Raw genomic sequence first — 18,487 nt, 5'->3', positions numbered from 1 at the left:
GAGGGAGACTTCTACACTATATACTGTTTTATATTTGAATCATGTGAATTGTAGGAGAGGAAAAACTTTTCCTTGACTCTCTTAGGGTCCCTGGGCTGAAAATTAAACTGACAGAGAGATTAACAGGAGAAAAGAATATACATTTATTTAATACTCTAAGTTTTACATGACGTGAGAGCTTCCATAAGGAAATGATGACCCAAAGAATTGGTTAAGCCTGAGCCTTTTCATACCAGATTTGATGAAGAGTAGAAAGTTGTGGAAAAAACACAATAGGACAGAGGATATAAGCTAAGGATAGTGAACTGGGGGAAAATTAGCAAGGCCTGTTCATTTGGATTCTTCTCTGCATCCTTCGGTCTTCTGAGAGGGCATCTCTCACATGAGAGGCTTCTGGGAGTGGAAGGCATCAGAGAGTTCTTCTAATATGACTGTTTCTATGATCTGCTTCAGGGGAGGGTGGAGAGGTCAGAGAGTCCTTTCTGCACCTGCTGTTTCTCAAATTCCTTCATCTTAAAAATATTCAGTATGCCAATGTGCCATATTTTGTGGTAGTGTTTTCTGAACCCCATCAAAATATACTACCTATTCAAAAAATGTTTTTAAGTTTATTACACAATGAATGTATAGCTTATTATGTATATGACTTATTTTCCTCATGAGATTGTTTCCTTTTGTCATTGAACTTCTCATGTTGTTTTCAAAACTAATTCTCTCACGTAGTTTTCTTAGGATAGCCTAGGCCTTGATATCCCTCCAGTCAGGTTGTATTAAGGTAGCATTTAAGAGCTTAGGTTTGAACCACAGTATTTAGGTTTGTAACCAAGGTGCTTTGCAAGAAATAGATCAGTAAATATTTATAAACTTGTAAATATTTATAGTTTGATTATAATTATTATATCTGTTACCTTACACCATTGTTTTTGCAAGCTGTTGGATCAGAGTCTCTATAAAAGATTTCTTGTTGTGTGGTAGTGATCATTTTGAGCTATGCTTATTGATAGCCTATATGGGAAGATTCAGCTATTTTTAAAGATATATCTTATTTGTCAACTCTGGAAGGGTTGGTAACCTAACAATTAGAAGTTAGTACATCATATTCAGCTGGTATTTCCATAGGAAAATAACATACAGTGAAAAAGATGCATTTGCTTAAAAAAGAAAGCCAGTTCCTCAACATTGCCTAACATTTAAAAGAGTCTAAATTTTTATAGGTTAAATTTTTTTTTGTGTGTGTGAGGAAGATCAGCCCTGAGCTAACATCCATGCTAATCCTCCTCTTTTTGTTGAGGAAGACCAGCTCTGAGCTAACATCTATTGCCAATCCTCCTCCTTTTTTTCCCCAAAGCCCCAGTAGATAGTTGTATGTCGTAGTTGCATGTCCTTCTAGTTGCTGTATGTGGGACGCGGCCTCAGCATCGCTGGAGAAGCGGTATGTCAGTGCGCGCCCGGGATCTGAACCTGGGCCGCCAGTAGCAGAGCGCCCACACTTAAGTGCTAAGCCATGGGGCCGGCCCTAGGTTAAATTTTTTTAAATATGTAGATTAATAATGTTAATCTCTTGATGTATTGTCTTCATCTTTTATCTCCTAATTAGTAAATTTGAGTGCCAATTAAGTTGAAAGTAATGGCGAAATAAATGTTGTAGTTATTAGTTCATGGGTATCTTTAACTAGTAGTTTATAGAAGTGCTTTCCACACATTACAAACAGCTATAGATTAGCTATCAAATGATTGTCAAGATTAATGACTAGTCTTTTAGCTGGGTAATTTAGAACAATATCTGGTAATTAATTAGGAATTATCAATCACAAATACCTTTAGGAAAACAGTATCAAAAAAGATAACGATAATGATAATTGCTGAATTGCCATTTAGCTTTTAGACTGTTGGAGTAAATTAAAGGGAAATTTAAAAATCTTCAGATTTTTAAACTTCAGAATTTTGAAAACATTTCTAATATTCATATTGACAGAAGGAAGAGTAAATGAGTTGATTTGCTTAGGAAAGACAAAGCACTATTTAGAACAGATTTGACTACAAATCTTTATAACACAAAAGGGAAAATACTTCCTGTGGCACATTCAAAATGTAATTTATGAAAGTGTACATTGCTTTGAATTGAAATGTGTATTATATAATGTATCATCCTATACGTCTATATATGTATCATCTTGTGCTTAAAATTTTAACATTAAATAATATCCTTTAACCTATTTTTCAAATGGCCAGTTGAAAGTTTGTCTGCTGGTTATGAATATAGTTAGAATATGACAAAGAAATATATTACATAGTATTGTACTTCACCTTTAGAATGAAAGGTCTCTTATCAAATGGTTGAAAGACTAATTATGATGATAGTCATGGAATTTATAATTTAAGTGAGTACTAGCAAGAGCATCATGAAGACAAATCTGTAAGAGATAATTTGTGATAGCAAAAATATGTCTTCTGTTGGTGCTGAAGAGAACATGGAAATCCAAGAGGAATGCCTCAAGTTGTTTATAAACCAGTAGGGAGAGTCAGTTCTATGTGATTGACTATATGCTATGGCTATGATAAGGTATTATAAAAGTTTTGTTTCATTGATACCGCTATTTTTAGTAACCTTAATAGAAGCATTAACGTAAAAACATGAATGATTTTTTCAGGACTGTTTTTGTTTTACGGATTTTTTGTCTATTAAGTTTATAGAATTACCAAATAATTCAAAATATATAATTATTTTTAGTATTTAGATGTAACCATGTAGATCAGATATTAAGGTTTTAAAATGTCCATTAAATCCCAGTTGTATACCATTTTTAGGATGATGAGTCATCTTAAAAATATATTTCTGGGCAAAGGTAGTCATAGGATTTTGAAATTTTACCATACTATTTTAACATCCTGAATCAGTCACAGTGGCAATAATGTAGGCTCTAAATCGTCAATCTCAAGTTTGTTTTCTTTATTCTTCAAAACAATGCTCTTTAATATTGGATCATACTTGGTTTTGAAATGGATTACAGTGTTTTTGCTGACAACTTTCTTTTGTGATAGGTATATTAGTTGAACCAGTGGGCAGCAGTTTTTCCCCTCCCTGTTAGGAATATCACTGTTGGTCTTGTCATAGGATGAAAATTTATCCTTACTCTGCTAATTATCGATGCCTCAGCTTATTCGTTATTTGGATTTACTTTTAGTTTCAGTCACTAAAAGTTTTATTTTTTATTTGCATTCTGACATTTTCCACTCAGTTGATTTTTACTTACATGTTTTTCCAGGTGTTTGCAATGGTTCTGTCAGTCTCTATAACTTGGTACTTTGGGATGCTGGCTCAGAATATACTTATATTAGTAAAACATTTGTGATTATTTTCACTTAATACCTCTGTTCTTTCATTATTCATATGTGATTGATTCACACTTATTTTCACATGTCTGTGATCATCCTGACATATTCTGCATAGTTTTTTGGGTGTTCATTTATCCTGAATTATTGTTTATATTTCATGAGAATAGAAAACTCTTCTGTTTTTAGGTGGCCCATATAGTGACTGTCAAAAACCTGTAATATTTGCCCAATAAATTTTAACTGAAAGAACATGACTTTGTTATATAGGACAATTTGCTAGATGCACATCTGTATCAACAGCTTGATTGCTGGTAGATCTTTTTATGGTTTGGATGACCAGAGATGCAGTGGAAATAGCATACATTGAGAACAGTGTACCAGTGAACACTTAAGTGTAGTGGTTGACTGTGGTGAGACCTACCTTTGGGTCTGTTTCCAAACTTATGACCCTGAGAATAGGCTTTAGTAAATCTCCCAGCCTATTATTATCTGTTTATCTTTTATGGTTCATGTGTGTATAGTACCTTTCTCCCCAGGATATACCCTTTTTATAGTCTACAAAGTTGATGCTTACATTAAAAAAAACCTTTTGGCATTTTGTGTATATAAAATTCTATATTTTTGAATTTGAATACAAGTAATTTTTTGAGAGGTCTGCCACCATCTGACTCAATTTTTATTCTCAAAAAATTACAGCACTTTTAAAAAGAAATGTTGGTGATTCTGTTCAAAGTTGGGTAAAAATATATTTTAGAGTCCTTATTAACAGGAAATTACCTAGAATAGTATTTAAAATCTCTATAGTTTCTACATTAGTTTTTTCCTTTTGTGTAGGATAATAAAACGTAATATTGGTTTCCTCTAAAACAATAAAATTGAAGAAATTTGCTTAATGATTTTGGAAAATAGCTTCTAACTAGATGAACAGAAACTAAATAAAGGATGATTTAAGCTGACACAGAGAAAACAAATCTTTTGGATTAAGCTGTCAAGTTGAACACTAACATCTAACTTCATTTTGTATTGAAACTTGACTAAAAATGCCATAAAAGAATTTTGGAAAGATATATAAATCCATAGGAAGGAGAGAATAGGAATAGAATAAACAGCAATAAAATTTAGAGTCCAGAGATCAGATGGGTAAGTTGTATTAACTTAGGCTTGGGAAAAGTAAATCATAAGCTTAGGGTAGGGGAAAGCTAAGAATCAACTTCATTTTCGCTAAAGAACTCTCAAAATTCTCAGGAACTGGCAGCCTCAACTGTGTATGCAACTGAAGATCAGGGGTTGTATGTGCTACAAGCAAAAAACATTGAAAAAGATGGTCAGAGTAGCAGTGTGATATATTGATACCCTCCCTTACTCCATGCTACTGAAAGACTAACCCATTCTATTTTTGCAGAATTCTAGAGAGGGTAATACAGAAGGTCACTGGTCTTGTTTTATATTAGCAAAATGAGGAAGAATATTGAGAGACTGTGTGCAAACTGAATGCTGAATGCAAAGAGAACAGTCCCACCCGCTGCTTCCCCTATTTGGCTCCTAAAATGTAGGCAACCAGCCCATTACCTTGCAAGCAGGACATTGGAAGGTACTTCTTTGGGTTGTCTATGTGCCTTTCTGACTCAAGCTGCACCCAGATCGCTTGACAGTAAAGGTAGAAGTTGATTACCCACTGCACTGAGAGCTTTTTAACCCCCGGGCCCTTTGCCCCTCCTTTTGCTAATCATGAGGAGACAACCAAGTTATACCAGAAAGTTATGGAAAACATCTAACATGGGAGATAGAAAACAGACCAATAGAAAAAGGCAGCTCAAAGAAAATAGATAATAAAAGAGAAGAAATGAAATAGAGGAGAAACAATTATTAACATCCTCAGAGAGATAAGAGTAGATTCTAAACCATGAAACTAGAGTAGAATGCTATTCTATTCTCTAATAAGAGTAGATAAAGAACTACCACAACACCTATTGGAAATTAATGATAATTGTAATAATGATAAATATATACATAGTGCTTATTTTGTGTACTGTGCTATTTTAGGCACTTCACATATAACAACTCATTTAATCTCTCAACAACTATATGTTAATAACTTACTGTTACTGTATCGTTGGGGAAATAATTAAAAATAGCCCCCTCTGCCAACACCAAAATATCCTCTCCTCAAAGTATAGAAAAGAGTGAAACAGTATTATTTCTAAATAAGCATTAAACCAGACTGCGATGCATATCACGGGCAATCCACTAAAGAGATGGCAAAGAAAAAATTTCACCCTTTTATATGGCCAGGCAGATAAAATCCATTACATACATGTAGTTGTTTTTATCCAAAAGAAAAATTAAAATTCTCATATATTTTTGACAAGCTGGAGTTACATCTTGGAGTCAAGTAGCTAGCTTAAACTCCCACAGAGATAGGAGACAGGAGACAGGGCACGAACATCCTTGATGTTCATGTTTCAAAGGGATGGCTCCAGCGCCCCCAGGAAAGACATCCCTGGGATGCAAAACTAGCAAGAGGCTTATTATCTTTTAAAAAGATTTGCATATATCTCGAAGTCCCAGAGAAAGTATTTACAACTTCAGGTTTTCTAAAGGAAATGCTAAAGAAAAGATAGAGACTTTTCCCTTTTGGCACCAAGGAAAATTTAAAATACAAACTTTTCTAGGTTTGTATTTTTGAATTTTCTATTGCTGAAAACAAAAATTTAGTTTGTATGCACCCTTTTTCAAGAAGGCATTGGAGGATGTACTGTACAAAAAGGAGAGAATAAAACGAAGAGAAACATATGAGATATAGGAAACAGGAGAGGCAACATAGAAGAAATATGAAAGGGATCTCCAGGACTATAGTGAGGGGAGATCCCAGGATGGCAGCTATGTAGTCGACGTATGACAGTCCATGTAAATGGGAACAATTTGACTTAAGAGACAGATATAGGGGAGCTATTATGATTGAAATACCAGCTGCCTTTATAACATTTTTTAAAGCCTGGAAGCAAATTACCCACATGAGATGGGTCCATATTTTTATGATGACTTGACTGTGTGCTGATTCAGTTCCTGCTCTCTCTTCTAGTCTTGCTGTCTGGATCACCTGAAGATTCTCACTTCATCTCTCAAAAATGTAGTCTTTTTTGATCTTCTGAGAGTAGAGGTAGACTATGGTGAGCTTAGAATTGGAAAACATAAAGTAGTCTACTTCTTGGACCTTATTCATGCCGTGTACCCAATACCTGGCCCATAGTACCCCTCATAGATGCTCCAATTCTCTTGACTTCTATATTTCCTAGCATTTCCTAATGACTTTGCCTACACACTTCCCAGAAATAGCCTCATATATCCTCTTAGAGAAGCTGGAGCCCTGGTCCATCTCACAGATTCTTTGTAGCTTGTCTTCTCCTGAGAGCCTTCAGTTAGTTGTGGCAATATTACCCTTTATTTCTTACACAGCTGGCTAGATTTGTGCTATACTTAGTTTTTCAAACTAAGCATAATAGGTATGTTTACTATATACGGAGTAGAACTATTAAAAAAGAAGTAGGGGGGCCGGCCCGGTGGCGCAAGCGGTTAAGTGCGCGCGCTCCGCTGCGGCGGCCCGGGGTTCGCTGGTTCGGATCCCGGGCGCGCACCGACGCACTGCTTGGTAAGCCATGCTGTGGCGGCGTCCCATATAAAGTGGAGGAAGATAGGCACAGATGTTAGCCCAGGGCCGTCTTCCTCAGCAAAAAAAGAGGAGAATTGGCGGATGTTAGCTCAGGGCTGATCTCCTCACAAAAAAAAAAAAAAAAAAAAAAAAAAAAAAAAAGAAGTAGGAAACAATTAATAGAAATGTCAGGATATTGATTTCCTCTTGATAGGGGTGAGGAGGTTGGGAGACAGTTGGAGATGGGCACCTAGGGGAATTGTGAGGTAGTAGTAGTGTTCCGTTTCTTGACATGGGTGGTAGGTACGTGGGATTAAAAAAACAAAATATTCTTGGGGCTGGCCCAGTGACGTAGCAGTTAAGGTCGTGTGTTCCGCCTTGGTGGCCAGGGGTTCGCTGGTTCGGATCCTGAGTATAGACCTACTTACCTCATCATGTCATGCTGAGGCGGTGTCCCACATAGAAGAGCTACAACTCTATAGCTGAGATACACAACTGTGTACTGGGGCTTTGGGGAAAAAAAAAGAAAAAGAGGAAGATTGGCAACAGATGTTAGTGCAGGGTTAATCTTCCTCAAAAAAAAAAAAAATTCTTTAACCTGTACATATAAATTGTATATATTCATGTTTATTGATACATTTTATAAAAATTTTAAAAAATCCTTAATTTGAATAAAATCAAAGCAAATGATTATTGAAAACTAGACTCATTCTATAACACTGGCTGTTGTAGAAATAAATGATCTATTTTTAAAATCACTGTGAGGTTGTTAGTATGTAATTTGCCTTCCTTAGATAATAATAATTGTTGTATCAGTGCAGAAATGGTCTCCCTAAAGTCAGTTTTCCAAATAGACTAAATGATACTTTAAGAAATCAGATCCTGTCTTCCTCTTATTCATAATTCTCTAGTGGCTCTCTCACACTCAGAATAAAATTCAGAGTCTTTAACACAGTCTATAATTGTGATCCAGCCAATGGGTACATCTCTGACCTTTTTACCTATAGTTCTTTGTCTACTGGTTTATTGTTGTTCCTCTAATATACCGAGCTTATTTTGGTTCCAGAGCCTTTGCATTTGTTCTTCCTTCCACCTGAAACTCTTTTTGATTTGATATTCACGTAACTTGCTCTCTCACTTTATTCTTCTCTCTGTTCAAACATAACACCTTCAGAGACCTTCCCTAGTTACCATTATAAAATACATCTTCCTACCTAGACTGTCATCTTCAGTTATTCTCTATCCCTTTTTTTCTTCAAATCTCTTCTTATTACTTGACATTATCTTATGTATTTGTATGTTCATTTTCAGCCTCCTGAAATATAAGTTCCATAAAGGCAGGAACGTTGTGTTGTTCATCACACAGTGCCTGGCATGCTATAGATGTTCAGTAAATTTTTGTTGAATGAATAGATGAATACTTGGTCAATTAAAGAATTTAGTTCAAAGAAAATATTAGCTTTCTGAGTGTAAAAAAGTTGACATTTTGTTCATGCTACTGTGCCATTTTACTCTTGTCTTGAATACATGCATTTCATTTTGAAATTCCAAAAATTTCCCCAAATATTTACAATTAGGAAGATGTTTATTTCCTAAACATTTTTATTTTTACCTATATCACATTATGGCATGAATGTACTGTATATGTCATGAGTAAGGGCCAGTTAATAGCTATAGAAGGAAACGTGTGCATTGTGCGTTATTTATACTTTTGTTTGCCTTTTACCCATGTGTCTACACACCTGTGATTCAAGAAGCCCTATGGATCTTTGAGCATAGAAAACCATCTTTTCTTTTTTTGTTATCATCTACTACCATCTTCCCATACTAGGGTTCAATAAAGGTTTGTTGACTAAAGTTTCAATTTACTGTGTGTCATAATAATGTAGGTTATAGGAACAAACAATTCTAGCATTGATAAACTATAATTATTTTTATACTTTCTGTATTATACTTTTTTTTGAGGGGCGTTTTCCATTGAAACACCAGTGATAATCACATAATGGTTGCTATAAAACAATAATCCTTGATGAGATAAGGATATTACAAACCTTTTGATGTTAAAGACCACAGCACTCTCTTTTATACTTTCCCTCTAATCAGTTTTTCCATGTAGTTGGGTAACAGGCTAAGCGTGATATGAGGATGTTCACAGTGCTGAATACATAGTATTCACTCATGTACAGGTGGAATGAATGGATGCCTGGATGGATTAACTGGAACTTTCAGACCATTTGTGACCAGTTCAAACTTTGAAAATTATGGTTGACCTTTGGAGAAGAGTTGGATTTTTTTTCTATTGCTGAAAGAATTTGTATTCTTTAACCTAGTAAGAAAAAGTTTTAGTAGCTTAATAAATATATGGAGACCTGCTATAATAGTGAGCATAATTAATGGATATTTTAAATCTCTGCTGATGATATATCATGGGGAAATGGGTTTTCATTATAGTTGAAACAGTGTACAGTTATGTGCTGTGTAACGATGTTTCAGTCAACGATGGATTGCATATACAGTGGTAGTCCCATAAGATTAGTACTACATAACCTAGGTGTGTAGTAGGCTATACCATCTATGTTTGTATAAGTATGCTCTAGGATGTTCTCACAATGATGAAATAACCTAACTATGCATTTCTCAGCATGTATTCCCGTCATTAAGTGACACATGACTGTGTTATCTAGTGCACAAAGCATTTCTCAATGGTACACACTTAGATCCTGGTACAAGTTATAGAGGCCGGTAGAATGGTGTATTTCTTTTCCTAGACATCTTTAAGAATAGGCTAAATATGTTGTTGTGGTTTGATGCCGTGCTACCTGTTAGCATTAAGATTAGCTATAATTTTTCTTGACTATTTAGATTTTTTGTGATTGACTGACTTTTTCTTTTTCCTTTTATAAGATCAGGATATTATAGGAAAATTGTTTTATTGTATTATGTAAAACGTGTATTTGAAAAATTGTTAAATATTTTTATGTTCTGTATGCTCTGTTAATTTTTTTTTGCATAGTTTGACTGATTGTATGTTTTTCTTCTAGGTCACTTTTGAAATACACAAAGAAAACCTTGCCAATATATTTAGGGAACGCCAGGGAAAAACTGATGAAGAAGCAGGGCAATGTTCTTCAAGTCCAATTCAAGCAGTCTCTGGCATTAGCAGGGATGTTAATGTTTCAGTAGGATCCCAGCAATCAGATACGAAGGATTCTCCTTTGTCTCCTCATATCACGACAAATAGTGATGAAAAGTCAAGTATTGAGAAGACAAATTCAGTAGAATCTCCATCCAACATTGTACTGCAAACTCATAGTATATCTCATGAAGAAGGGAAAACTGGGCAAGAAAATCAGGAGTTACTGGATGAAGTCCCTTTAGAAGAAACACTGATGAGTGACACAATTAATGCAGAAGATTTAGAAGTATCTTCTGACATTATAGAAGCTGTGACTATTTCCTCTAATTCTTTTAAAACAACTGGCAAAGATATAATGACTGTCAGTGAAGTAACTGCTTCCATAAGTTCTCCTTCTGAAGAGGATGCTTCGGAGGTGCCAGAATTATTGGATAAGTCTGTAGTAGAGGAAGAAGATGATGATGATTATGTAGAACTGAAGGTAGAAAGTAGTCCTACTGAGGAAACCAGTCTACCCACAGAGCTCCAAGATAATAGTTTGTCTCCAGCTGCATCTGAAGCCAGTGAAAGACTGGACATGTTTAGTAATGACCACAAATTAATATTTCAAGAGGAAGAACCTGTAAGTAAGAAGCAAGCTGATACTGAAACTCAAGATTCTGAAGATTCTGTAATCTTGACTATGACAGCATCAGGGTCTTCAGCTACCTCACCAGACACTACTGCTTCCCAAACACCTGTACAATCAGACATTGATCAGGTGCTGGAGGAAGGGAAGAAAACAGCGAACTTTGCTAGAGAAACCAAATTAATTAGTGATTCTCATGGGAATATCTCTGAGTCTCCTACTACTTCTGAGCAGAAGATTGCTAAATTGGATGTTTCCAGTGTTGCTACAGATACTGAGAAACTGGAATTGAGAGCCAGTGCAAACACGGAAGCATCTCAACCTCATCAACCTGTGCTTGAGGTGATTATATTTATTGGCTTCTTGGCGTGTGTTTGCATTTGAGTTAAAATAGAGCAGTGTGTATACTTAGATTTTATTTTATTTTGAAATTTGTTCGTGTCCCATGTGTAATTATATAAGTGCAATGAATGTAAGGATAATATTTTTTATCTGTAGCATGGGGTTTGGCTTTTAGTATGAGTTCACTACATGGCAGCTTTTATTATTATTCACCAGATGTTCACTAGAATTCACCAAAAGTTGCTACTTTCAAGTTTCAGGATTGGCATAATTTTGGTTTATAAAGCAAACTTTGGAAATGCTTGCCTTTTACCACTTGTTTGATAACCCAGTCATAGTTAGCACATCAGTTTTCTGACAAAATCTAGGGCTACCTTCCTGCAGAACCACCTGCCAGTGTATAACTGTAAATACAAAGTATGTAGCTTAAAATTGTTCCATGAGATCTGTTTACTTTGTGAGGTCTAGAGGCACATCTTTCTCCTTTACCAGTATCTCGGTGATTTGTGACACAATTTCCCACTTCATTCAACACTTATCTCTCTCCCTCCTTTCTATTTTGTTGGTTTGTTCTTCATTCTATTGTCTTTATTTTTGTTTGCTCTTAATTCTAGCCAATTTGTGATCCAGATACTGCCTTTCTTTTCATGCTAATATTCAAAACTAAGAACTTCTTGATTCCTTTATAAAATGCTACATTAGCTGGTGGTAATACTAACGTGGTTCCAAGCTAATTACTCTTGAATTGTGGTAGTGTAGCATTTTTGATAACTTTGCTTTAAATGTGTTAAAGTATTAATGTTATTACTCATTGATAATTTTTCTCTGATTTTGTTCCCTAGTATCTTAAAATGTATTTATTAGACGAATTGCATAGAAGCTATAAATTATTTATCAGTGCCTTCCTTTGAAGTAGAACTTATTTTTATTACTCTTTTTATTTTTCTGTATTAGACCTCAAGACAACAGGAGCAGCCAGGGCAAGGAATAGCAGCAGATGTGGTTAATGGACAAAGGAGGGATTCCAGGTCTACTGTGTTTCGTATTCCTGAGTTCAAATGGTCTCAGATGCATCAACGTTTGCTCACTGATTTATTATTTTCAATAGAAACAGATATACAGATGTGGAGAAGGTTTGTCCATATGTTTACTATAGAAGATGTGTGTAAACTTTAGTCTTTGTTTTCAAGGAAATTTTTTTTTTTTTTGTGAGGAAGATCAGCCCTGAGCTAATGTCCATGCTAATCCTCCTCTTTTTGCTGAGGAAGACCGGCTCTGAGCTAACATCTATTGCCAATCCTCCTCCTTTTTTTCCCCCAAAGCCCCAGTAGATAGTTGTACGTCACAGTTGCACAACCTTTTAGTTGCTGTATGTGGGACGCTGCCTCAGCATGGCCGGAGAGGCGGTGTGTCGGTGCAAGCCCGGGATCCAAACCCAGGCCGCCAGCAGCGGAGCGCGCACACTTAACTGCTAAGCCACGGGGCTGGCCCTCAAAGAAATTTATGTAGTTAACATTTTGCAGTTTTCAGACATTTGGTTAAAAGGTAGAATATAAATTGTATCTATAGTAGGGTTTTATTGAATTAAATTTTATTCTCCATTATAAAAATGAGCTACCCTGTCTGGATTACAAAGACTTGAAAATCAGCGATTTTTCTTTTAAAAAATTTGCTGAAGATTTCCTGTACCATATTTTATAGCATATAATTAACCTGAAGGTAGGTCTACCAAGTGGGTTTGTTACTAGACACACTAAAAAAAACCTGGGATTTAAGTATAACATCCAATTTTCCAGTGTATTTTTAGTATAAAAAAATCTGTATAGGGGCTTGCTCAGTGGCATAGTGGTTAAGTTCACACACACTGCTTTGGCAGCCTGGGGTTCGCAGGTTTGAATCCCGGGCACAGACCAACACACCACTCATCAAGCCATGCTGTGGCAGTGTCCCACATACAAAATAGAGGAAGATGGGTACAGATGTTAGTTCAAAGCAAATCTTTCGCAGCAAAAAGAGGAAGATTGGAAACAGATGTTAGCTCAGGGCCAATCCTCCTCACCAGAAAAAAAAAGAAAATCTGTGTATTTCAGATTATCCTCCATTGTACAATTTATGATTTTAAAAGTGCCTAATTTGTTTGTTGTTTCTTTTATACTACTCTTATTCTATTTAAAAGCATTTCTTGGCATTATCTAAGAAAATGGTAGTAGAAAGTTCATTTTTAATAGCACATTTAGCACCATTTACCTCTTAATTTTTGCCACATGACTTCTCAATTTTGTTCCCAGTTAAGGATAATTTAGTTCAACTTTTTATATCAAGTGTAAGATGGATAGTATTTATGTTTCAGCACCGAAAAAGGGCATGGATAGTAATTGCTGACATGGAATGGTCTACATCTTCTGAGAAAGAATACACCCCCAAAATGCCTGCTGCATCATTATCTTTCCTCAGCTTTCAAGATGAAGCAAAAGCAGGTTCCTTTTCCCTCTCCCCTCAAGTAGGCAAAATGTGATTTCCTTCCTTTAGCTTTATCAGTAAACATCATTTATCTTTGGACAGCCATTCAACAAAGACAGTAATGGACTTCGTGAATAGCAGTGATAATGTCATCTTTGTACACAACACAATTCATCTCATCTCTCAAGTGATGGACAACATGATCATGGCTTGTGGGGGTATACTGCCATTGCTTTCAGCTGCTACATCGGCTACAGTAAGGATTTAACTACTATATAAAATTGGTGTGAAACATGACTGTTATGTATCTGTATTGATTAAAACTTGAATGTGTTGGTTACTATGCATCATAGGTGCTGTAAATCAAAAGCAACAGGATCTTTTGTAATTACCTGAAAGGACCTTAGAATCTGTTTCAGGAATGAACGGACTAAAAAGAATGTTGATTTTTTAGGGATGAGTTAGCTAGTGAATATGATTGATGGTGTTTCACCTGTGTTTTCATTGCCCTTTTTAAAGATGAAATGATAAAGAAATCACTATGTTGAACTAGATTTCTGAAAGCCTGGCTTTTTATAAAATTTAGAAATTTGGGGGGTTATCTAATAAAATTAGATTTTCATCAGAGTATAGATGTAAATGTCAAACTTTATTTCCTACAGCATGAGCTGGAGAATATTGAACCTACTCAAGGCCTTTCAATAGAAGCCTCTGTGACATTTTTGCAGAGGTTAATCAGCCTTGTGGATGTGCTTATATTTGCAAGTTCTCTTGGCTTTACTGAAATTGAAGCTGAAAAAAGTATGTCATCTGGAGGAATTTTGCGGCAGTGCCTCCGACTGGGTGAGCTGTTAGAACACATTAGTTAGGAATTTACTTTAAAAATTTTCAGTAATCCAGATATATTAAATTGAAAATTATCTTTCTCTTGTTGGTGGGAAAATGTGTGCTAGGCAATTTGTCATATGCTACTTTTAACCTCCAAGGAGTGAAGGACTGTGTATAGACTGTGCTATAGTAGTAGTTGTGATGTTGGATAGAGGAGAGAAGGACGAGTTTTGAAAAATCTACTGCGTTGATTCTGATCAGCATTACCCCTCTTCTCCCAATCTTTTTTTGCTCTAAAGTAGTGCTTCTCAAATTTTAAGATGATTCATACATATGAATAACCAGAGGATCTTGTTAAAATGCAGATTAGGTTATATGGGTCTGGGACGAGGCCTAAAATTCCTTCTAATAAATCCCAGGTGATGTTGATGCTGCTTCTCTTACAAACACACTTGAATAGCAAGGTTCTAAACTAGCATCTTTTGAGTACAGCCTTTATCCAAATCAACTGTGGTAATTTGTTAAAGCAGTTAATAAAATTATTAAATCTCTGTTCTTCTGGAGGCACTTCTTAGGTAAAAGTTAAAATACATGAAAAAAATTTTTAGTGTTATCTGGGCTTCCGTAGGTGAAGCAAAAAAGAAGTTTTCTCTATGCAGAAAGTTTCTTGTATCTAGTTATAAATATCGAGACTTTACTTATTAAAGATTTGCATATTAAATGGAGAGAAGTAGGTGGAGAGAGGGGGACCAAAAAATGGAAGCAGAGCTTCTAGGAACCATGGCCATATGAAGACAGATCAGAGATAAACCACTTAAGAAAATATAACATCAGCAGTGGGAAATCTAATTAAGGAAATATTTTCCCATATTTAGCAAGAATATCTATTATATAAACTGAGATATACTTGTACTTGGACTTTTTTGGTACCATGATTATTTTTACTTAAATGCTATTCAAAGTACTTTTAAATTTAGGATGCTCTAAAAAACTTGGTATAACAGTTTTTAGAAAGTTGTTTTAAAATTTTAATTAAAAGACTTTTAAATGGTGAGCATAACAAATCAAAAGCTATCATTTATTGATACCGTCATTTGTCATTATTTCTGATTTTCACGAGTCAGCGTTTTCTTCCTTTTATTCATGAGGAAATTTGAGATCACAGAGATTAAGAAACTTATCAAAAATTCAAAAGCTGTAATTGGTGAAGTTGGAATTTGAATATAGTTTGTTTAATTAGTGTTTCTGCTCTTTCTGTTGTGGTATATTTCCTTAAACTTTCTATTGGTAATATCATTAAAATATTTAGATTCTATTGGTTTTGTTATTTGCCATTTTTTAAACCTTTCCACTTTCCTAAAAAGAATACTTTTCTAGAATTAAAAGTACAAGGCTATGTTAGCAATGTTTCAATATATGTACTCAAGAAGTATTAGATTCAGATGCTGGGGAAATCTCTATCTCTCTCATGTTTATAGCTGTAGAAGAAAATAAAGAGATAATTCAATCTACTCCAATACCAACTCTTCTTATATATGAAATGAGACTCAGAAAGTGACTTGTCCAAGATCACTTAATAGATTAGGGTAAACTTGGTAAACAGTCCAAATGTTTTGATCCCTGGTCTCCTCATTCCTGTTCTTCCCTGAGGTAGGATGACAGCAATAAGAGTAACCTATACTACTGAGGCTGATTGACACTAGGCAATCCAGTGTGGTTTTTAACTTTATAATGCAGACCCAAACTTGAGTTTATGCAAGCTGTAACAGAAGTAGTACGGAAGTTATTTTCCTGGGCCTGATTCCAAATTTGACAGAGTTGTATTCCACATTCTCTCTCCCTCCCTTCCTTGCTTTGTTCCTTCCTTCCTTTTTTCAACTGTTGTTGCTTTCTTTTGGCTCCTTTCTGAATACTTTCCTGTCTCAATTCTATGTGTGCTAGCCATATGATAGTAGTCTGGTGTACTTAAAGTCCCCACTTAAGTTTGCTCTTTTGTTGCTCATTTGCCCACCCACTCTTGTTTGGTTCAAATACCTTTGGCTGGGAATTGAGATGATTACATGATATCAAGCAGTTCGTAGTCAATTGTGCATTACCTAATTCATCATTTAAAATTCAAAGTTAGTTTCTAAATAACCCAAGTAACTGCCTGATTGTTGAGACATTTAGAAAGGTAATTTTGGGCTGTATATTAGTCACAATCTCTTTTCTGTCCCCCACCCTTTAAACAATTTTGATGAAATTCAGTAAAAGGTAGACCCTGTAAATATTCCCTGTAAATGCTATGTCCTCTATTAGTCTCTATTAATATCATACTGTAATGATACATTGTAAGAAAAACACACAAGTTTCCAGTTTATTTTACTTTAGTGAAGGTAATAGAAGGTTATTATCCTAGTGTAGTTCATGGTAATGTGATTTGCTTTCTGTTTTCTTCCACCTTTCTTTCAATTCTTTTCTTCCCTATATTTTCCTTAAAAATAGTTCCAAGTAGCATAGGTGAGATCTAAGAAACAGTATCCTGTTTATTAAGATTCCTGAATGATTCCCTTTTAGCAGTGGGCACTAACAGAGTAGCTAACAAAGTCAGAAAACAAACAGTAGGTGATAAAGCCGGGGACATTTCAGGAATTTGCTGAAGATAATCAGTTTCAAATAAAATCTTATGTAAATTATATTGTGGAGGTGATTTTTATCAGTTCCGTAATCTTAAATATAATTTTCTCTTCTTGCCCAATCTTTTCCTTAAATTACAGTGTGTGCAGTGGCAGTAAGGAATTGCTTAGAATGTCAGCAGCATTCACAACTGAAAACTAGAGGAGATACAGCAAAAGGCCAGAAAACAATGCACAGCCTGATTCCCATGGGGAAATCTGCAGCAAAGGTAAGCATACAGAATAATTAATTAAATAAAAAAGCATACTCTTACTTTATGATTAAGATCTTAAATTTATTTTTTCATTTCAACATAAAGTTAAATGAATCTGACAGAGGTCTTAAAATAGTTATTTTAGTCTGTGGACATAACATTCAAATATTTGTGTTTAAATATACAGTAAAGATTTGCTTATACTTAATCTTGTCTGCTTTTCCAAATGTTTACTTTTCTTGTGTCTGTGATACCTTTTCCTTCAAATATGTCAATTTGTATTTCATGTACTTGGTGAGTTAGCATGCAGTTTGTTTTTTCCTTCATGACTTCCTTCTACACTCCCTACTTCTATCCTAGCACCCCCCAAAAAGAAAGAGAAAAGTAGGAAAAATAAACTGGGAAAAAGAATGTTATAGCCTTATTTTTCTGGTTCTTAGAATACTGTGTGTTTGTTTTTTTAAAATATATTTGTGTAATGTATATATATATGTGTTTTTTGTCTTAAATAGAGTCCAGTGGATATAGTAACTGGTGGTATATCTCCAGTAAGAGATTTTGACAGGCTCCTACAAGACATGGATATTAATCGGCTTAGGGCAGTTGTCTTCAGAGACATAGTAAGTTACAGTATTTCTTTCACATACTCTTTTAGCTAATACCTATTTCCTCCTAGGCCCAAAGTATTGAGAGTGAAAACTCTTTGTGATATAAGATAGCTGAGTAGAGATAAAAGGCTTAGAAGCCAGTTCTCTTGACAGTGACTTTAGAATCTTAGAATATTAGAAAGTATTATTTATATAAATGGAGCTAATATATAAAAAGAATATATAAAAAGAATAACACATTATTACATAGTGGGTACTGTAAGTGCTTCACATGTACTCATTAAGTCCCACAACTTCTTGAGCTGTGTACTTTTGTAATTCCCATTTTATAAATGAGGAATCTGAGGCACAGAGAGCTTGAGTAACTTGTTCAAGCTAATGGAGCTAGTAAATGATAGGATTCAAACCCATCAGTCTTAACTCCAGAATCCATGCTCTGAAAGTAATGAAATGTTCAAGTTCTGAATGTCCTATTATTTTACTGAATATTGGGTATTTTTCCCTCCAAGGAATATAAATATGATATAAAGGTGCATGATGAAATGTTGTGTGTGGTGTTTTTAATTTTTTAAAGATGAAAAACAGTTTTCTTTTAGCTGATTTTGATATATAATATGGGTGAGTTTCATGT

General features: G+C 35.0%; 1 protein-coding gene across 7 annotated transcripts in view; it reads left to right on the top strand.

Annotated features, from left to right (window-relative positions):
- LRBA (LPS responsive beige-like anchor protein) overlaps positions 1-18,487 on the top strand; it is a 723,014-nt gene that overhangs the window by 161,796 nt on the left and 542,731 nt on the right. For all 7 annotated transcript variants that reach the window (XM_058550176.1, XM_058550181.1, XM_058550180.1 and 4 more), the window contains 6 exons: positions 10,027-11,091; positions 12,046-12,224; positions 13,654-13,807; positions 14,214-14,394; positions 17,136-17,263; positions 17,761-17,868. In XM_058550176.1, coding sequence (XP_058406159.1) covers positions 10,027-11,091; positions 12,046-12,224; positions 13,654-13,807; positions 14,214-14,394; positions 17,136-17,263; positions 17,761-17,868 — 1,815 coding nt within the window. The remainder of the gene's footprint in view (positions 1-10,026; positions 11,092-12,045; positions 12,225-13,653; positions 13,808-14,213; positions 14,395-17,135; positions 17,264-17,760; positions 17,869-18,487) is intronic.

This window comes from Diceros bicornis, chromosome 11, assembly GCF_020826845.1.
Source record: "Diceros bicornis minor isolate mBicDic1 chromosome 11, mDicBic1.mat.cur, whole genome shotgun sequence".
NCBI classification, from domain to species: Eukaryota; Metazoa; Chordata; class Mammalia; order Perissodactyla; family Rhinocerotidae; genus Diceros; species Diceros bicornis.
This window is presented reverse-complemented; position numbering and strand designations above follow the sequence as displayed.